Below are 19204 nucleotides of genomic sequence, written 5' to 3' on the forward strand. Positions count from 1 at the left end.
TGGTCGCCTCTTGCGACACAACCACATCTATGTCACATGTAAAAGTAAAAGTAATTTTCCAGATCATTCTCAAAACCGGTCGTTCCATTTTTGTTAGGTTCGACTTGGGGACGAGTCTGACGAGGGAGAGGGGTAGTGTTGCGGTTTTGAGTTTTGTACAATAAAGGTTAAATTTCCCCCTCATAGTTAGTCACACAACAACACGTAGCCTCGCTATAGTTCAGTTATTTCATAGTATGTGTGAGAATAGTCCTTTTCCTGTGTTAGTTTTGCGTTGAGTAGAATAATGAGAGTAGGTCCTTTTCATTCTTCCATTGCCTTATGCCGCCTTACGCCTCTTTGTGCTGCCTTTGGCTTTTTGGCGTGAATTGACACGAGGCGGGCCTGACGGGTCGAGTCGGGACCGAATGAGGGCGGCGAAGAAGCTGACGGTAAGCGCAAGCCGCCAATCAGGGCTCAAGGGGAGTGGCTGCGGCAATGCGTCACAGGGTGTGGTTGGAACGTTCGAGAGGGCTCAGGGCGTGTCCATTTAACCCGTTGCGCAAAGCCCCCAGGAGGATTGAGTCGAGCAGCAGTTCAGGCAGCGAGCAGCAGTTCGGGGTGAGCAGGAGTTGAATGCGGAGAGGTTCGAGTATTGATGAGAGTTACGAGATCGGAGAAAGACGTGCATGAACCAAGTATAAGCGCTCCTATTAAAGTGGACGCTCGGTTGAGCTTAAGGCCGAGCCTCTATTGCATTGGGTTACGTGAGTGATAGCGCGCTGGTAACTCAACGCGTTGTGGAAAGCCGCCGAGAGACGCGTACATTCCCTCCCACCTTCCTGCCTCATCATCTGCCCTTGTTCGAGAGACGCGCTACGAGGATCTTTTCCACCACCTGCTTGCCATCTTCACGGGACGTGCTGGGACCGTGGAGAGCACGCCAGGCCGCCGTTCCTGGATGACCAAGGCAGCGCGTGGACACCATTCTACCTGCAATTCCTCTGTGTGAGTGTGATCGGGCCCGTGTCTGGGTATAAGTATAAGACTGATTAAGTTCTGCTCTGTGTCTGCTTTCTACCGACTTGTACATACAGTCACGTGAAAAAGTAAGTACACCCCATGTAAAGTTTTGACTTTTTCAACATATTTCAACATACAGCTATTTGATCTTCATTTCAACAATATTGATAGATAAAGGTGATATAATATAACAAATATCATGAAACATTTACATTTTGTAGTCCATTGTATAATTTAAATAAACATAGATGCAAATTTCGCATGTGGAAAAAGTAAGTACACCCCTACATTTATCACGACTTCAAATACCTAAAATTAGAATCAGGTGCACCAGCTCAGGTGCAAATGATTAGAACATCGTTAGAGAGGATCTTGGAGGAACCTGTCTTATTTAAACCTCAGACATTTAGTTTGGTTTGCTCTTTGTTGTTGATGTGTCTGGCGTCACCATGCCTCGATCAAAAGAGCTCTCTGAGGCCTTCAGAAAGAAGGTTATAGATGCCTACGAGTCTGGGAAAGGGATTTAAAAAGATCTCCAAACAATTTGAAATCAATTATTCGACTGTCCGGAAGAACATCTTCAAGTGGAGAAGATTCCAAACAACTGCCAACTTGTTCAGGCCAGGCCGCCCCCAGCAAGTTCATCCCGAGAGCAGACCGCAAGATGCTGAAAGAACCCCAGAATGTCATCACGGGACCTACAGGTAGCTCTTGCCACTGTTGATGTCAAAGTGCACGAGTCTACCATTAGAAAGAGGCTGCACAAATTTGATCTACATGGGAGGTGTGCCAGGAGGAAACCTTTGCTGTCCAGAAAGAACATCAGGGAAAGACTAAAGTTTGCCAATGAACACCTCGGCAAAGACCAGCACTTCTGGAACAATGTTCTCTGGACAGATGAGTCAAAGGTAGAGCTATTTGGCCACAGTACCAGAAGACATGTTTGGTGAAAACCAAAGACAGCATTTGACCACAAGAACCTGATACCAACTGTAAAGCATGGTGGTGGAAATATTATGGTTTGGGGCAGCTTTGCTGCATCAGGGCCTGGGCAGCTCACCATCATGGAATCCACTATGAATTCTTCATTGTACCAGAAGGTGCTTGAGGACAATGTGAGGCCATCTGTCAGAAAGTTGAAGCTCAACCGAAGGTGGACCTTGCAACATGACAATGACCCTAAACATACCAGTAAATCCACCAAGGAATGGCTGAAAAGAAAGTAATGGAGGGTTCTGGAATGGCCAAGTCAAAGCCTGGATCAAAATCCCATCGATATGTTGTGGGGGGATTTGAAACGAGCTGTGCATGCAATTGTGCATGCTGTGCAACAATTTTTTGTTGAATAAATTATTGCAAAGTCAATTTGTCAATGTTTTTTGTTCAGTTAGATCACCTTTATCTATAGATACTGTTTAAATGAAGATCAAATATTGATATGCCCACATGTTAAAAAGATTTTAAAAACATTTGATGGGGTGTACTTACTTTTTCCACATGCGAAATTTGCATTTATATTTATTTAAATTATACAATGGACTACAAAATGTAAATGTTTCATGATATTTGTTATATTATATCACCTTTATCTATCAATATTGTTGAAATGAAGATCAAATATCTGTATGTTGAAATATGTTGAAAAAGTCAAAACTTTACATGGGGTGTACTTACTTTTTCACGTGACTAAGTGTAAATAATAATTAAATCTTGTTATTCCTTTATTCGACTGTCTTGTGTTTTCCATCATTGACTAAGCGTGGTACGAAGAGAACCGCTCGAATCGGGTTCCAATACTAGAAAACTGCACGGACCACGTGGTACGCAATCCGCTCGGTGTACTCAATTTACATGTGGCTCGTGCGAGGCTTGGTTCCCCGCTTCCGTGGCGGCGCAGGTATTTAGGTACGTGCGAGACTTGGTCCCGAAACCCTACCTTGCGTTTGCCCGGAAGAGGCGTTTCAAGTCTCGGTTACGCCGGCTCAGAAAGAACAAGGGGCTTACTCCCCCCATTGGTAAGGGTAGGAAGGGCGGCGGAAAACCGTAACAGTACACATACACATGTACATATCACAAAAGGAGCAACCCTGACCCTAAATGCAATATGATGCTGATGTCATGCGCATAAATTATGTGAACAAATCACCTTCAAACTATGATGGCATCTGTTGTGGCATTCATTTCTTTGAAGACCGATATTTATGGTCACAAAAAATGAAAGCAGAGCAATATCACAACCCTTCCTTTTGCAAACCACAAAAACATCCGTTTGATTTGAAGCAGCCTTTGGGGCTGGCCTCCAAATCCAGTCGCAGACTCAACATCCTCTGTCAATCCAAATATTTCCTTGGAAAATCGGAGCTACTCTGTCTACAAGGCCTTTATCCAAAGCTAAATGGAGTACTGCTTTCCACTATGGGCTGGGGCCTCAGCATCACATTGCTCTCTCTTGGATTTAGTGGAATATTTAAAGCTTTCCACATTATTCTTATCTCTGGCAATGAGGTAAATGTACAAGGCCAAGGCCTGCTGTTGTCACATCGTACACAGGTAGGTCCATGGTCGCTGCTTTTTAATGCCTCTCCTGTCGAGTTATAGCTACTCTAAGCCCTCTGACTCTGCACAGCCTCTCCAGGATACGCATGCGCTTCCAATAATCCCTTCCTGGTCGATCTACAAAATTGCAGGCTTCATTCAGCACTATTTTATTCTTCTTTTCTCACATTTGTAGAGTCATCTTCCAGAGAGGGTTCCAATTGCACTCACCCTCCAGGGCATCAAGTTAGCAGTGCACCACCATCTCATGTCACCCTCCCCCTCTCCCCCAATCCTTACAATCTTTTCTACCCTCATTGTGACCATGCTGTTGGTCCTGCTCAACCGTCTTTACTTGCAGGATTCTGTGTTTCCTCCCCTGGCCACAATGCTTCACTGTCAGTACATTGCATTTTCCCCATTGTCACCTCACTCTACCATTGACCTCAGTTGTGTATACAAATATATCTATATATATATATATATATATATTTATTTATTACCTATGATTGGGGAGGGGCATAAATTGCTTGAAGTGGAATAGGGAGGGAAGGGGGAGGGATTGATAGAAGAAAGAAGAGTAAACGAGTTTAGGACGAATGAGATGGGAAGGAAAACCATGTTGGAAGGTAGCAGAATAAAGGTTGAGGAGTGGATATTTCACCATCTTCACAACTAAGCGAAAAAGAAAGCAAGTTGCAAGTCATAAAAATCCAGTCGCAAATTTGCATAATGGATAGAGATGTTAAAGTTGAAAAAAAAAATCCATGGGGAGAGCATCCATCATTTTATTATCACGAGCCTGGAATAGGATGCATTGGTGGGAGTGTTTGCTCTTAAGCGGCACAACAATCGATTTTGAGCTGCTTGAAAGAAGAATGAAAGGCCCTGAGCCAACATTCACTGATAGGTAGACTGAAGACGAGACATGAAGCTTCGGTGAGCACGGATCACCGCCATGCACCTTCTTGCTCAAATGAAAACACAATGTCGGAAACTGTTCTTTGGAGCGAATCGATATAGCTGACGGGCCACTTTTAAAGTGATACGATTCCACGAGGAGTACGTTTGATAACTAGTTCAGCTAACAGGGAACGCGGGTGCAGTTAGGATACACTTTTTGCACTTGATGCAAGAGAACAGCAAGTAAAGGCAAATACATATTTCACAACGAAACACATTTGGGGATGCATAATGCATTTGATGGAAGTCTGCACTTGGTGCGCGTTTTGCATTCACAAATCGAGGTAATGAGCAGGTCGTTTGGTTGGGGCCCAGTTTAGGCAGATACGTACTCCGAGACCACCTGCGCGCCTGTTTCACAAACCAATCCCAATCCCGAGTTTCCCTCCCCCAGTGCAATGCAGCAATCAGCCGTTCTGCAACTCACCTTGGTTTGCGCAAATCGAAATTTTCAACGATGCACGTATGTATAACACATACTTAAATACTGCGGACATCAACCCGACACCTCCTTATACTGTGCAAAGGTAGAGTGCATTTAGCCAATGCCCACTCTGTCGTCATACAGTCAGCTGTACAACTAGCACAATGTTAAAAAAGTCTGTGGACGTTGCGCTCATCTTTTTATACAATTCCACAAAATACTCCCCCCGACCCCTCCTCAATCCTTTCAACCCCACCAAGCCCAAACCACTTTTAACCAAAACCCATCTTGACCTGAAAACAGCCATGACCACCCTCAGGCCTCGGCCCTTACATGCACATCAATGGCCCAAGTGAGGTCAACCGTGTGAAGACAGCATCGGCCTGCTTATGCTGCTGTTGGTTGTCATGGCAACAAGCTCCCACCTTGGAAGTGGGTGGGGAGAGGAAGTGAAGAATGAGTAAAGATGGCATCGGAATAGGTCCATTAGCATGAAGGTATCATCATCTATCTATAATTCCAGTAATCTCTGTGTGTATGTGTGTGTGTGTGTGTGTGTGTGTGTGTGTGTGTGTGTGTGTTTGTTTGTCTGTGACCGCTGTTTCTCGACAACCACGGGTCCGATATACTTGAAACTTGCCAGGTATATTGCTGGGGACCTGAGGATGTGCCTTTTCAAGGTTTCATATTAATCGGACAAGTAGTTACCGAGCTATGGCGATTTAGCCGTTCGCCGTTCGCTTTGGCTTTGCGAATGGACCAAACCATTTCATGTAAATAGAGGGGGGGGGGTTCTACCGTACTCGCAAGCCGTTCGCTTTGGCTTTGCGAATGGACCAAACCATTTCATGTAAATAGAGGGGGGGGGATTGTCACCGTACTCGCAAGCCGTTCGCTTTGGCTTTGCGAATGGACCAAACCATTTCATGTAAATAGAGGGGGGGGATATAATTTTAGATATATATATAGTACGGGCATGCCCTAGTTTAAGGAAAATGTGACAGAAATGAAACCTGTGATTTAAAAAAAAAAAAAAAAATTTTTGTATACTGAATCGAGGCTCGTGAAAGAGCTAACATTTACTTCACAAACAAATCAACCAGACAAACAAAATACCCAAAAAGAGGGAGCGGAAGACAAGATGGGGAGAGAAGGGGAAGCACACAAACACAACATTTGAGAGCAGGGAGATGTGTGGGAGGGAGAGGGCTTGGGGGGAGGAGGCGTGGGAAGGGGGGGGGGGGGGGTGGGAGAAGTATAAAACACAAGGACACCAAGGACTTCCAGGACAGAAGTTGGTATTTCAAAAAAGTGGAATTGGGGTGAAATTAGCGGGGGTAGAAAAGATCAAGGTTTTGGATGGGGGAAAATAAGAGATGGTGGTGAACAGCTGTTTTAAAGACCCGGAGGGAGGAGTGGGATATTAAAATACAATCAAACTTAAGGTAAAAGTAAGATGTCAAGTTTTGTTTTGATCATGAGATGAGATTCATCAACACACCACTTTTATTGTGCTACATCATCTTTCAGAGGAGGTGTTAAGATGGCTGCCTCAGTCGTTTGAACTATCTTATGCTACAGTAAACCTTTGCTCTGTAGCAAAGTCAAATTTGGAAATTCTTCCTTGTTTGAAGCTTAGCTCATTCTCGATGCTGTCCGTTCCCTCTGGTAAGGACAGAGTGAGGGAAGGTGAGCGAGGAAGTGTTCTTTGGCTCAAGCTGCAATCAATAAAAACTCTATCAATACCAAATCAAGTACCCTTTGCTTAATAACAGGTGCTGGCTCTAAAAACGCGTCATTTCAACAAAGAGAATCCATCATTGTACCAATTGTTTTGCATTCTGCCTGAAGATAAAGTCGGGAGGCAACCGACGCGCCACAAATAAATAAATACTCATTGCGTCTTGCCCTAAACAGAATAGGTAAGCACAGTTTGGAGTGAATGAAACATTCCTGACAGAACATAGAGCTCAGAGCGACTGGAGACTGGGAAAACGACGACAGCACATGGATGTATGGCTGTAAAATAGAGGAAACGCTCAAAAGGAGGACCCCCCAACGGGGCGGCACGAGGCCTTGTTTACACCGGTACGAGAGGTGCAGATAATGGCGAATCCATGTGCACCCTGCCTTGCTTCGATAACGCTGACCTCCGCCCTCGCCCGCCTGCCAGGAGCTCCAAGTTGTACTTTGAACCGCAGGCCGATGCCCACAACATACAGGTCTCTCCTTTGTGGCGGATACGAACATCGGACACCCATTTTTGAATTTATGCCTTCCCAACAACTTTGATTCTTACACAATGAAAGCATTCGGTTGGTTCTCCCATTCAAATCGTGATCAGGGTCAAAATGTTGTGAATGAAGTTTGAGTTGTAGGAGTCGAGTCATGAAATGAACACTCTCACCGTATATGAACAGTGTGTATGCGTACCACAAGTAGGCCTCGCTTTTGTTACTGCTCAAACGCAAACCTTTCAGCTGCGGACAACATAAATATCCTGCTATGACATCACAACTTTTTAGGCTTGCCAGATCCACCGACCACCGATGAAAATGACGATGCACAAGGAACAAGCTTCTCTGCCGTCATTTATCAGGAACCACAGCAGTGGAGTTAAAGCTCAACCACATCTGGCTTTTCAGGAGATTATCTCGTTAGATTAACTTCACCAGAGACCAAAGCCATTTTACTGTCGGAATCGTTAATACTTTTGAAGAGGTGATCGAGTTTAGATTTGCTTCGAGTATGATGTACAAACCCAAGGCATTTCCAGAGCATGGACTCGATGAAACTCGCCCAAAATACTTGCTTTAAAATGCGACATTATGTAAACACAAACCCCCCCACCCCACCAGCACACGTCCAACGCAATAAAATCAACAACACAACCACATCTGACCTCCTGTTGACCCCTATAGCCTTTCTTAAATAAAGTTAGCAGGACCACAGATGTTTTTAAAAAATGCTAATTTTGGGATTCGAACCAGGGGCAGTCACAAAGCAAAGCAGGCAAAGTCGACCCATTTCTGACACGTATAAAGACCCGCATGCACTTCCCAATGGTCTCGGAGAAAGACAAAAAGAAAAAGCACCTGATGTCTTGGGGTAGGGCTGACTGATCCAGTCCATGGTGGATGACGGCCAGTTTACACAGGGTCTTTAGACTGGGGGCTAAGGGCATGGAAAGGTCACAACAGCACAAATATTTTCATCAACATCACCGCCACCACACCAACACCAGAAATAGTTGAGATAAATCATGGGAATTTTAACCAATTCTGTCACATCTTCATTCCCACAGTCGATCACACGGTCATTACGTTAACGGAGTACGAGCTGCTCATACAAAACGCTCAACTTTCCAGGTCATAGTGGTGGCTCTGCTTCATTAGCTGACCAAAATTGACAATAAGAGTTGTGTGTAGGGACGAGGATCCCTTACCAAAGTCGAGCACAAACAGGTCCGAGTGATCCATGAGGTTAAAATCGTCCCCCATTCCCTGTTCTGGACAAGGGCTGTGCACAGCAAGAGAGGTGGATATGGAGGGGAGTGAGAAAGGACGTCAGTTATGGTGGAAACAGAAATAAAAGGCAAAACTGTCAGTTTCCTGTGGTCTCGACCAAACATTAAGAAAATTAATCCTTACACGGTTCAAAAATAAATTGTGAAATACTTGTGGGAGTAAAGTAATTTTTTTTATTTTTTTTTTTGTATACAAGATCGAGGCTCGTGAAAGAGCGAACATTAATCACACAGAAAGACAAACAGACACATAAAACAAATAACATCGGGAGCGGTAGACAAGATGGGGAGAGAGGGGGAAGGACACAAACACAACATTTGAGAGCAGGGACCGAGAGACATCGAGAGATCTGTGGGAGGGAGAGGGCTTTGGGGGGGAGGCATGTGAAGGGGGGGGGGGGGGTGGGAGAGGTATAAACATATGGACACTGCCAGGATTTCCAGGAAAGAAGTTGGAATTTCAAACAAGGTGGATCTGGGGTGAATTCGTGTGGGTAGAAAAGATCAAGGTTTTGGATGGGGCAAGATAAGAGATGGTGGTGAACAGCTGTTTTAAAGACCTGGAGGGAGGAGAGGGATTGAAGGGAGTGTGGGAGTTTGTTCCAGAGGCGGGAGAAAAGAGGAATGAAAGAGTGAAGGTGAGCAGAGAGCCGAGATTTCGGCAGTTTAACCATCAGAGGGTTGCTGGCAGATCTTGTGCGACCTGTAGGAATATTTGGGGGACAGAGCACAGAGAGAGCTGGGGGAGCAAGGCCGGAGAGGAGTCGGTAGAAGACAGAAAGACCACCTACCTGCCTGCGGTGAGGAGTGAAAGGCCCTCAGAGATAGCTTCATCGCGGGAGATTCCAATGATTTTGAAAGCTTTGGATTCAACAGTGTGAAGCCGAGCCAGGTGTGAGGCAGGAGCACCAGCCCATAGGGGAGAACAGTATTCCATTGAGCTGCGGATGAAAGCCTTGTATGTGGTGAGGAGCTCAGGTGTGCCGAGGAAGGACTTCGCACGACGGAGGATGCCCAGTCGGCGACTGGCTTTGGAGGCCAGCTTGGAAATGTGGTTTTCCCAAGAAAGATCATGGCAGATAGTGAGACCCAAAAGCTTGAGCGACAGAACTTCTTGGAGAGGATTGTTGAGAAAGTAGATGGGAGGGTTGTCCAGTCGATCTTTTCGGAGAGACATAGTAAGAGAGTGAGATTTGTCAGGATTGAAAGACATGTTCCACTTGTTTGACCAGTCTGTGATTTTGTCCAGGTCTTCAGAGAGTGAGGAGGCTGCAGACTGCCGATCTGAGGGAAGAGGAATGGAGCGGCAGAGAGTGGAGTCATCAGCAAAGAGATAGAGAGGATTTTCCAGAGAGTCGGAGAGATCATTGATAAAGACCAGAAAAAGCACAGGGCCCAGCACACTTCCTTGGGGAACTCCAGCCTGAACAGGAAGGGGAGATGAGAGAAATCCATTCAGGGCCACACGTTGACTACGACCAGAGAGGAAGTCCGCAAGCCATGCATGGAGATTTCCATGGATACCATAGGAGAAGAGTTTGGTGAGCAGAGCTGGGTGCCAGACCGTATCAAAGGCCCGTGATATGTCAAGGGAGACAGCTCTGATTTCCTGTTTGGCATTGAGGACCTCCATCCATTGTTGAGACAGCAGAAGCAGCATGTCCAGAGTAGAGTGACCTGGTCTGAAACCAAATTGATGATCAGAGATCAAGCCATTGGAGAAGAGGAAAGATTTCATATCCGAAGCAATGATGGATTCCATGACTTTGCTGATAATTGGGAGCAGGCTGATTGGTCTGTAGTTGCAAGGATCTGTTTTTGCACCTTTTTTGTGTAAAGCGGTAATGTTAGCTGATTTCCAGGATGCTGGCAGATGACCTTGAGCAAAAGATAGGGTGAAAAGAACAGAGAGAGGGTGAGATAGAGCGGCAGAGCACGATTTTAGGACCCGTGGGCTGATACCGTCTGGTCCAGTTGCAGAATCAGAGTCGAGGTTTTCCAAAAACTCCTCCACCTTGTCAGGAGAGAAGGACACAGAGTCCAGGAGCAGTTGGGTTCGACTGGGAAAGGTGGGAACAGAGAGAGATGGGTTTGGGACTAAGGATTTTGAGGCGAACACAGAGTTGAGGCATTCGGCTTTGTCACGTGCGATGTCAACTGTGTGGCCATTTGAGGTAAGGGAGGGGATGGAGGGGGAACAAACACCAGAAACGGATTTGACCAGATGCCACCAGGATTTGGAGGAAGGAGACAGGTTTGAGAGTTCATTCTTGAGTGAGGAGAGATAGTGCTTCCTGGCACTCCTGAGGGTAGACACACACTTGTTCCGAGCTTGGTGGAAGGAACTGAGATTGCCTTCAGTTGGATTAGCCTTCCAAGAGGCAAAGGCAAGTTGTTTCAGGGCAACTGCCTCACCACAAGATTCAGTGTACCATGGACGGGAGGAAGGGTAAGACAACTGAAGGCGAGATGGGATAAATCTGTGCATGAGAGAGATCAGTTTGCTTTGGAAGAATTCCCAGGAAGAATTGATGTCAGAGGCAGTGGAGATGGGAGACCAATCCAGACGATTGAAGGCTGCTTGAAGACCGTCCCAGTCGGCCTGAGTGAAATGCTAGACTCGTCGACGCTGAGGAGGCTCTCTGAGAATGGCCAGAGAGATGTCCACTTTGACAAGCACATGATCAGAAGAACCGATTGGAGCAGAAGAAGAGCAGCAGACATTAGCAGGGAAGTTTGTCATAACCAAGTCTAGAAGAGAAGATACTCCATTGGCTGAGATCCGGGTCGGGAAATTGACAGATTGTGTCAATCCCAGTGAGTCACAGAAGTCCTTTGCTGAGGTGCCATGACTGGTGAGAGAGGAACCCACACCCAACCAGGTGGCATGATGACAGTTGAAGTCACCACATATGAGGAAGAGAGAGTTGGGATGAGTGGATAGAAGTTGGTCCATGTTGTCAGACAGTGAAATGTAGATGGAGTCATCACTGTTTGGGGGACGGTACAGAACACATATGAACAAAAGGTGGGAGCGGAGAGGAAGCCGTAACCAGAGGTACTCCTGCGGGTGAGGAGGAAAGAGGGCAGTGCAAGGAGAGTGAGGAAGAGAGTTTTTGACAAAGATAGCCACCCCACCACCAGGCCGAGGCTCAGGTCTATCATACCGGAGGAGGGAGTAACCAGGAAGAGATATTAAGGAATCAGAGACATCTTGAAGGAGGAAAGTCTCTGTTAAGCAGATCAAGTCTGGATTGTCAGAAGCAACCTGTATGGAGAGATCAGTCAGGTTTGAGCGAAGGCCCCGGATGTTTGAGGTCCATACCGTTAATGAAGAGAGAGGGGGAGCATCGGGTACAGGACAGGGGAGGGGAAGAGTAGGGTAAGATGAAGGATGAGAGGGGGAGGTAGGGAGAGCAGTTGATAGTGTGTCAGATGTTGCAGAAGAGTTCCAAGAAAGGGAAGGATGAGGAGGATGAAAGGTTTGATGGTGAAGGGATGAGGCACAGTGAGGGGTTGTTTGAGGGGGGGCAGAGGAAAGTAGAAGGTTTGGGGGGGTGGAGGTATGAGATAGAAGGGAGACGAAGTGGGGAGGAGGCAGCTTGGAGGAGGAGGGGGGAGGAGGGAGAATTGGAGAGGAATGGTATGGGGGGAGAATTGAATGGGAGGGATTGGGGGGGAGTTTTGAAGGGGAGGAGTGAGGGGGGAGTTTAGGAGGGGAGGGGCAAGTTTTGGAGGGAAGGGGCAAGGGGGAAGTTTAGAAGTGGAGGGGCAAGGGGGGAGTTTAGGAGTGTAGGGGCAAGGGGGGGGATTTGGAGGGGAGGGGCAAGGGGGGAGTTTAGGAGGGGAAGGGCAAGGGGGGAGATCAGGAGTGGAGGGGCAAGGGGGGGATTAGGAGGGGAGGGGCAAGGGGGGAGTTTAGGAGGGGAAGGGCAAGGGGGGAGTTCAGGAGTGGAGGGGCAAGTTTAAGAGTGGAGGGGCAAGGGGGGAGTTTAGGAGTGTAGGTGCAAGGGGGGGATTTGGATGGGAGGGGCAAGAGGGGAGTTTAGAAAGTGGATGATTAATGAAAGACGAACATTGATAACAAATTGGGTTTGTTGTGATTTTCAAGTTAGCAATCCGATTCAGAACGATGGAGGAGGGATGGAATGAATGTGAATTTAGACCATGTAGTGAGGGAGACGTATAAGATATTGAATTTCTTTTTTTTGAAGTGGAATGAGTTGGAGAGGAAATTGAGAAAAGCCTTTTAAATAGGAAGAAAAACAGCGTGTTGTAATATACCACTGAATAAAACACAGAAGGGGAAAGGTTAAACATATTTAAATAATATTTAAACAGAAACGTGAACAATCTTATATGCACAAAAATACCAACGGGGGGAGAGCCGAGAGGGACCACCACTAGTCACGTGAACAGGGCAAACGGTGGATGGCAAGGAGATAATGGGGGCGGGGCGAACAGCACACCTGGACAGAAAATACAGGATGAGACAACAGTACACGTGGAGAAAAGAAAAGAAATGTTTTTGTTTTTTTTGGGGGGGGGGGGGGGGATTTAGAACGTTAGACAGAGTATTATGTTCGGGGTAGAAGGGAAAAAACCAAGAGCCAAGAAAAACACGCTTAAGTTAACAAAACACCGACGGGGGTACAACTACAAGGCCGCACACGAGGAGCAGAACACGATTAATTAATTACGAGTTACAGGAAATTCAAACCAAAACTAACTATAATCAAACAATATCGCATGGACGATAAAATAACGAGTTGAAATTTGACAATCTATCTGGGGAAATGGGGGAGAAACACGTGGTCGAAGAACGAACGAACGAATAAGAATGAATAAACGAATGAGCACAGAGAAGGTAATGCCTTTTATTTATTTTTTTTGAGTTGAGATTTACATAAGGAAGTAGGCTTTGGGGTGGAAAGACTGGGAAAACAGAGAACGAAAGTTATTGGATCACAAACGACAGGCGCTGAGAGAAAAACAAAGCCTCAAGGTTGTACAGTGTACACTGTACAAGGCCTCAAGACGACACGAATTAACACGATTTTCAATACAGGTATGAAAGATTTGCACCGAAAATCTTTGTCGGGACAATATACGTACATACACCATAAAATAAATACAGTTTTAACGAAAATACAAAATGGGAACAATTACTTAACTTCGATTTCGATGGAGAGCGTGTGGAGCTGCGAAAAAACGAACCCTCGCCAGCAAGACCGGAAACGGAATTAATATTAACGACAATATTAATACTCCCACAAGTAACAGTGAGTAGTAGTTTTACAAAATAACAATCACATGCTAGCATATATAAGAAGTTGGGTCACGTGATCAAGATCGGGTTACTTAGAATTGAGTAAAACGGAGAAGATTGAGCAGCAGGTAAAATTAACTTGGGAGTGCAACACGGCAATGATGGGCCAAATGACATAACTTCCTTGTTGAAGGTAGTTCAAGATTGTGCGACCATTCCCTAGTCAGTGTACTCCTGTGGAAACTGTGAATCCTTTGTAGGTTATTACGCACACACGCGAAGTGAAAAGCGGGGTTGAGCCATTGTTTCACTTTGTCTGTCCACAAACGTCAGTTTATGATCGAGGTTAAATGGAATGTCATATTTTGAACACAAATCAGAAAACAAACCTGCAGTGAAATATCATGCGAGAAATCGTTTTTGGCCCCATCAATGGTGAAGAATCACTTTAAAAGCCATAGATAGTATCCAGATCTTCAACAGAAATCTAATCAATTCGTCCTTGTCCACATATCCAACATGTCCAAGTTTTGTCCGAATTGATCCATAACCTTTTTGAGATATCCTGGTCACAGACAGACATACAGACAGGGGTGAAAACATAACCTCCGTCCACCTTTGGTTACGGATGTAATATTAAAAGAGTATTTGGAGAACAAGGTTAAAACTGATGTGCTCCAAGTGTTTAGATGGCTCCCTCAGAGTCTGGACAGGAGTCCCACCAAGGCCATATGGCATTACCTGGAAACAGAGGAGAGCAAGAGGAACCCAACTAACCTTACAAAACTATGGAATGTACAGGATATTTGGCACAATATTCCTGTAAGAGTGGTTCCCTGGTATACAGGAAGCATTGGTAAATGAGTAATGGCACTCAATACGGCAAAGGCGGACACACAACGTATCGACTATAAAATGACAATGGTCTTGTTATTTAATGAAGCAGTTTGTTTCACGCACATTTATAACGGCTGTTCATTTACAGTAATAAATATGTATGAGTGTTATCACTGATAATTTGATGAATGCATCCTAAATTATGAATATCATTGGAATAACTCAACCTTTTGCACAGCACTGCATATATCTAACATAAAAAGCTCCTTCTAACCACTGACTCACTCACTGATATTAATATTTACTACCATCCAAGTGTGGTAGAAAGCTGAAATTTTGCATACTGCTGCAACTCAAAGCGAATATCCCAGATATAATCATAAACCATCAAATAATAGTCATAAAACAAAATTATCTGTGAATAATAGTCAGCCGGTGCAGCCTCTGTCTGCTCAATGCAGGTCACACAATCCAAAACAATGGAGCTTACACTGGAACTGATTGCTCGACGATGGTAACAAGTGTCCCTTCCACCTCTTATTTTATAACCTTGGACATCTATATAATAATAGCGTAAGGACTCGACGAACCGCACTCTTCGTTTATCACGTACAGCCATACTCGAAAAATCAGAATTAGCCGACGTTGGGGCCCAAAAGCATCCGATTAACTGCCGATACGACGCCATCTTACGCCATCGTATTGGCGTCTGCTGGGCGAAGGCGAAGCAAACCGTCCGCTGATTGGACAGGCGAAGGCGAAAGCAAGCCGTCCACTAAGTGGACAATCCAGAGCATGCATTTGTGCCGGTGTCGGCGATCGTTGTTCATATACGCACTCTTCATTCTCATCTTTCTTCCTAACTCTTACTCGGACAAGCAAATCCCCTATGCCATCCATAATGGTACACTCTATCCATACACCACATCCTCCCTTCCGTGGATGTTCCATGGGTTTCGGCTAGTATTATATATTTACATAAAAAATTACTGTGGCTGTAAACCTATCAATATTGTCGTGTGACTCCCCCTAGGTTACGACCGGGAAATCACTGATAGCAAATTGAGCGTTAACGAAGGCGTTCAATTCAACAGCAGATTTTATATCCACACGCGGGAGGAAGAGAGAAGAAGAAGAATCTGGAAGCTGTTACCTGACGCGATCTCACCGGGCAGTCTTCAAACCTGTGGAAATTACTCAAGCGGTAACAGGATTAAAATGTACAACGAAAAAAATGAAAAGATTTATTCTAACGGAATGCTGGGACAAGAGAAACGCGACGATAAAACTAAAACCTGATTTGGGATCCCACACAGCAGACTTGCACACAGACACAGGAAGAAATAAACTGGAAAATAAAGGTGTCATTTATCGCACTTAGCTGCGAGTGGCTTGAACCTTGTTCGAAATTGTCCAGGCCCCCCGTTCCCGCACGGGGAGAAGGCCACAGTCCACGCGGTTCCACGCGCCACTAGGCCTCACCGGCGTCTCGCTCACCCCGGCCTCATCATGCTCCAGCGGCAAGCAGCGCTAGTCCACGCGTCGTTTCTGCCTGGCAAAACTGCCACTCTCGGTATGCAAAACTCGGCACGTCTCCCGGTGGCATCTCCGATCGCTGCCTGGAGCCCGCTGTCGTGACATCGTTTCTCGCGAGGTTCGGAACGAGGGATATGACACGAGCCGAGGGCAGAGGACAGCATCAGGAAGGGAGCAAGAGGAGGAGGGAAGAGTGTCGCACGAGGAAGAGAGAAAATGTCGGCCAGCCAGTTCTTTTATCGCCCGTGGTCTGACGTCATCGGTGCTCCCTTCCAATCAGTCCGTCACCTCTCAACCTCTAGAATGTTCTTCCCAGGTCAATCCTTCGCCATTGGCTGAGCACTTCACGCTCTCCTCCTCATGCCATCGGTCGGTGGCCAATCAGTCCGTCGCTTCCTTCTACCAATCAGCGGGTTGCTCCTTGCTCCGACCCTGGCCAATCGCAAGTCCTTCCTTACTCTGGCCTTTCATTGGTCAACTCCCGCCCAATAGCGAGTCCTTCTGGGCGTGGCTCTCGGCCTGAACAATGTTTTATCGCCATGTTGGCGCAATGCGTGGGCGCTTCCTGCCTGCACTTCAGGTGAGTTTTATTGTGGGGGGAATTTAATTAGTGTATGTGGTACGAATGGGCCTGCCTAGTGTCTAGTGCATTGCCATACGGGACGAAGGATAAAACACAAGGTCTCACACACAGGGGAATTAGCATAATCCCTACGATAATTAGCGCAAGGCCATCCTCGTATGACCACAAAACTACACTTACGCGAACAAACCGCCTAAACAAAATTACATGTGGGGTTCCCTATCACGATAAATCGAAGCACACTACCTATACAGATCTACCCGACTCTATATATCACTCTACCCCAAAATTCATAACAATATGTATTATTATTAATTAAATACCTCATTCTAATCACTAAGCAGTCTGAGACCGGACTTTACACACACACACACATATATATATATATATATATATACAGTCATGTGAAAAAGTAAGTACACCCCATGTAAAGTTGTGACTTTTTCAACATATTTCAACATACAGCTATTTGATCTTCATTTCAACAATATTGATAGATAAAGGTGATATAATATAACAAATATCATGAAACATTTACATTTTGTAGTCCATTGTATAATTTAAATAAACATAAATGCAAATTTCGCATGTGGAAAAAGTAAGTACACCCTTGGCTCCAATAGGTGGTATTGCCCCCTTTGGCAGAAACAACCTCAAGTAGGTGTTTCTTATAACTGTCTACCAGTCTCTGACATCGACTGGGAGAAATTTTTGCCCACTCCTCCAAGCAGAATTCTTTCAGCTGTGCGATGTTTGAGGGGTTTCTTGCATGCACAGCTCATTTCAAATCCCCCCCCCCACAACATCTCGATGGGATTTAGATCCGGGCTTTGACTTGGCCATTCCAGAACCCTCCATTTCTTTCTTTTCAGCCATTTCTTGGTGGATTTCCTGGTATGTTTAGGGTCATTGTCATGTTGCAAGGTCCACCTTCGGTTGAGCTTCAACTTTCCGACAGATGGCCTCACATTATCCTCAAGCACCCTCTGGTACAATGAAGAATTCATAGTGGATTCTATGATGGTGAGCTGCCCAGGCCCTGATGCAGCAAAGCTGCCCCAAACCATAATATTTCCACCACCATGCTTTACAGTTGGTATCAGGTTCTTGTGGTCAAATGCTGTCTTTGGTTTTCACCAAACATGTCTTCTGGTTCTGTGGCCAAATAGCTCTACCTTTGACTCATCTGTCCAGAGCACATTGTTCCAGAAGTGCTGGTCTTTGCCGAGGTGTTCATTGGCAAACTTTAGTCTTGCCCTGATGTTCTTTCTGGACAGCAAAGGTTTCCTCCTGGCACACCTCCCATGTAGGTCAAATTTGTGCAGCGTCTTTCTAATGGTAGACTCGTGCACTTTGTCATCAACAGTGGCAAGAGCTACCTGTAGGTCCCGTGATGACATTCTGGGGTTCTTCGAGACTTCTTTCAGCATCTTGCGGTCTGCTCTCGGGCCGAACTTGCTGGGGCGGCCTGGCCTGAACAAGTTGGCAGTTGTTTGGAATCTTTTCCACTTGTAGATGATCTTTTGGACAGTCGATGATTGATTTCAAATTTGTTTGGAGATCTTTTTAAATCCCTCCCCAGACTCGTAGGCATCTATAACCTTCTTTCTGAAGGCCTCAGAGAGCTCTTTTGATCTAGGCATGGTGATGCCGCACACTTCAACAACAAAGAGCAAACCAAACTAAATGTCTGAGGTTTAAATAAGACAGGTTCCTCCAAGATCTTCTCTAACGATGTTCTAATCATTTGCACCTGATATGAGCTGGTGCACCTGATTCTAATTTTAGGTATTTGAAGTACGGTAGTGATAAATGTAGGGGTGTACTTACTTTTTCCACATGCGAAATTTGCATTTATGTTTATTTAAATTATACAATGGACTACAAAATGTAAATGTTTCATGATATTTGTTATATTATATCACCTTTATCTATCAATATTGTTGAAATGAAGATCAAATAGCTGTATGTTGAAATATGTTGAAAAAGTCAAAACTTTACATGGGGTGTACTTACTTTTTCACGTGACTGTATACATAGTGCATTTGTATGTATGAAGTCATATAGTGTAGGACCCAACTTAACTGCCAAATTTATTACGCAAAAGGCTGTATAAATGGTGAATTCTGAAAGCAACGTACAATTTGTGAAGCCACAAATAAACTGAATATGATTATATCCTCTTTTTCGCTGATAGACTGAAAGGTCACAGATGTAGATCAAGAGCACCATATTCCTGATGCGCTGGCCAAAAAAATACGAACATGTGTATGTGAGCACCTTGGTTTCCAGTACTTCTCACACAATGGGATTTTCGCCATTTAATGAACATTTCCAAAGAGGAAAGGCAATACATAAACTGTTTCCCATTTTACAGCCAGCTGGACTACGTCTGTCAACTCCTAACAAGCGTCTGCTCACTGCACAATCCCAGGGTTGTGCTACTAATGCCACCCAACCCCTTACTGGCCCCCACCCCCTCCACAACATACATACACTCTTCACTCCCCACCCCCAATTATTTCGCAA

The 19204-nt window shown here is 45.3% G+C and overlaps 1 protein-coding gene across 3 annotated transcripts in view; it reads right to left on the reverse strand.

The window, feature by feature from the left end:
- Positions 1–4309: 4309 nt before the first annotated feature.
- Positions 4310–19204, reverse strand: part of KLHDC3 (kelch domain containing 3) — a 95941-nt gene continuing 81046 nt past the window's right edge. For all 3 annotated transcript variants that reach the window (XM_068131807.2, XM_068131808.2, XM_078766883.1), the window contains 3 exons: positions 8370–8443; positions 8020–8098; positions 4310–5349 (listed from right to left, as the gene is read on the reverse strand). In XM_068131807.2, the coding sequence (XP_067987908.2) occupies positions 5283–5349; positions 8020–8098; positions 8370–8443 (220 nt within the window). In that variant the 3' untranslated portion in view covers positions 4310–5282. The remainder of the gene's footprint in view (positions 5350–8019; positions 8099–8369; positions 8444–19204) is intronic.

Source organism: Myxine glutinosa, chromosome 12 (genome assembly GCF_964187855.1).
Source record: "Myxine glutinosa chromosome 12, kmMyxGlut1.1, whole genome shotgun sequence".
Taxonomy (NCBI): domain Eukaryota; kingdom Metazoa; phylum Chordata; class Myxini; order Myxiniformes; family Myxinidae; genus Myxine; species Myxine glutinosa.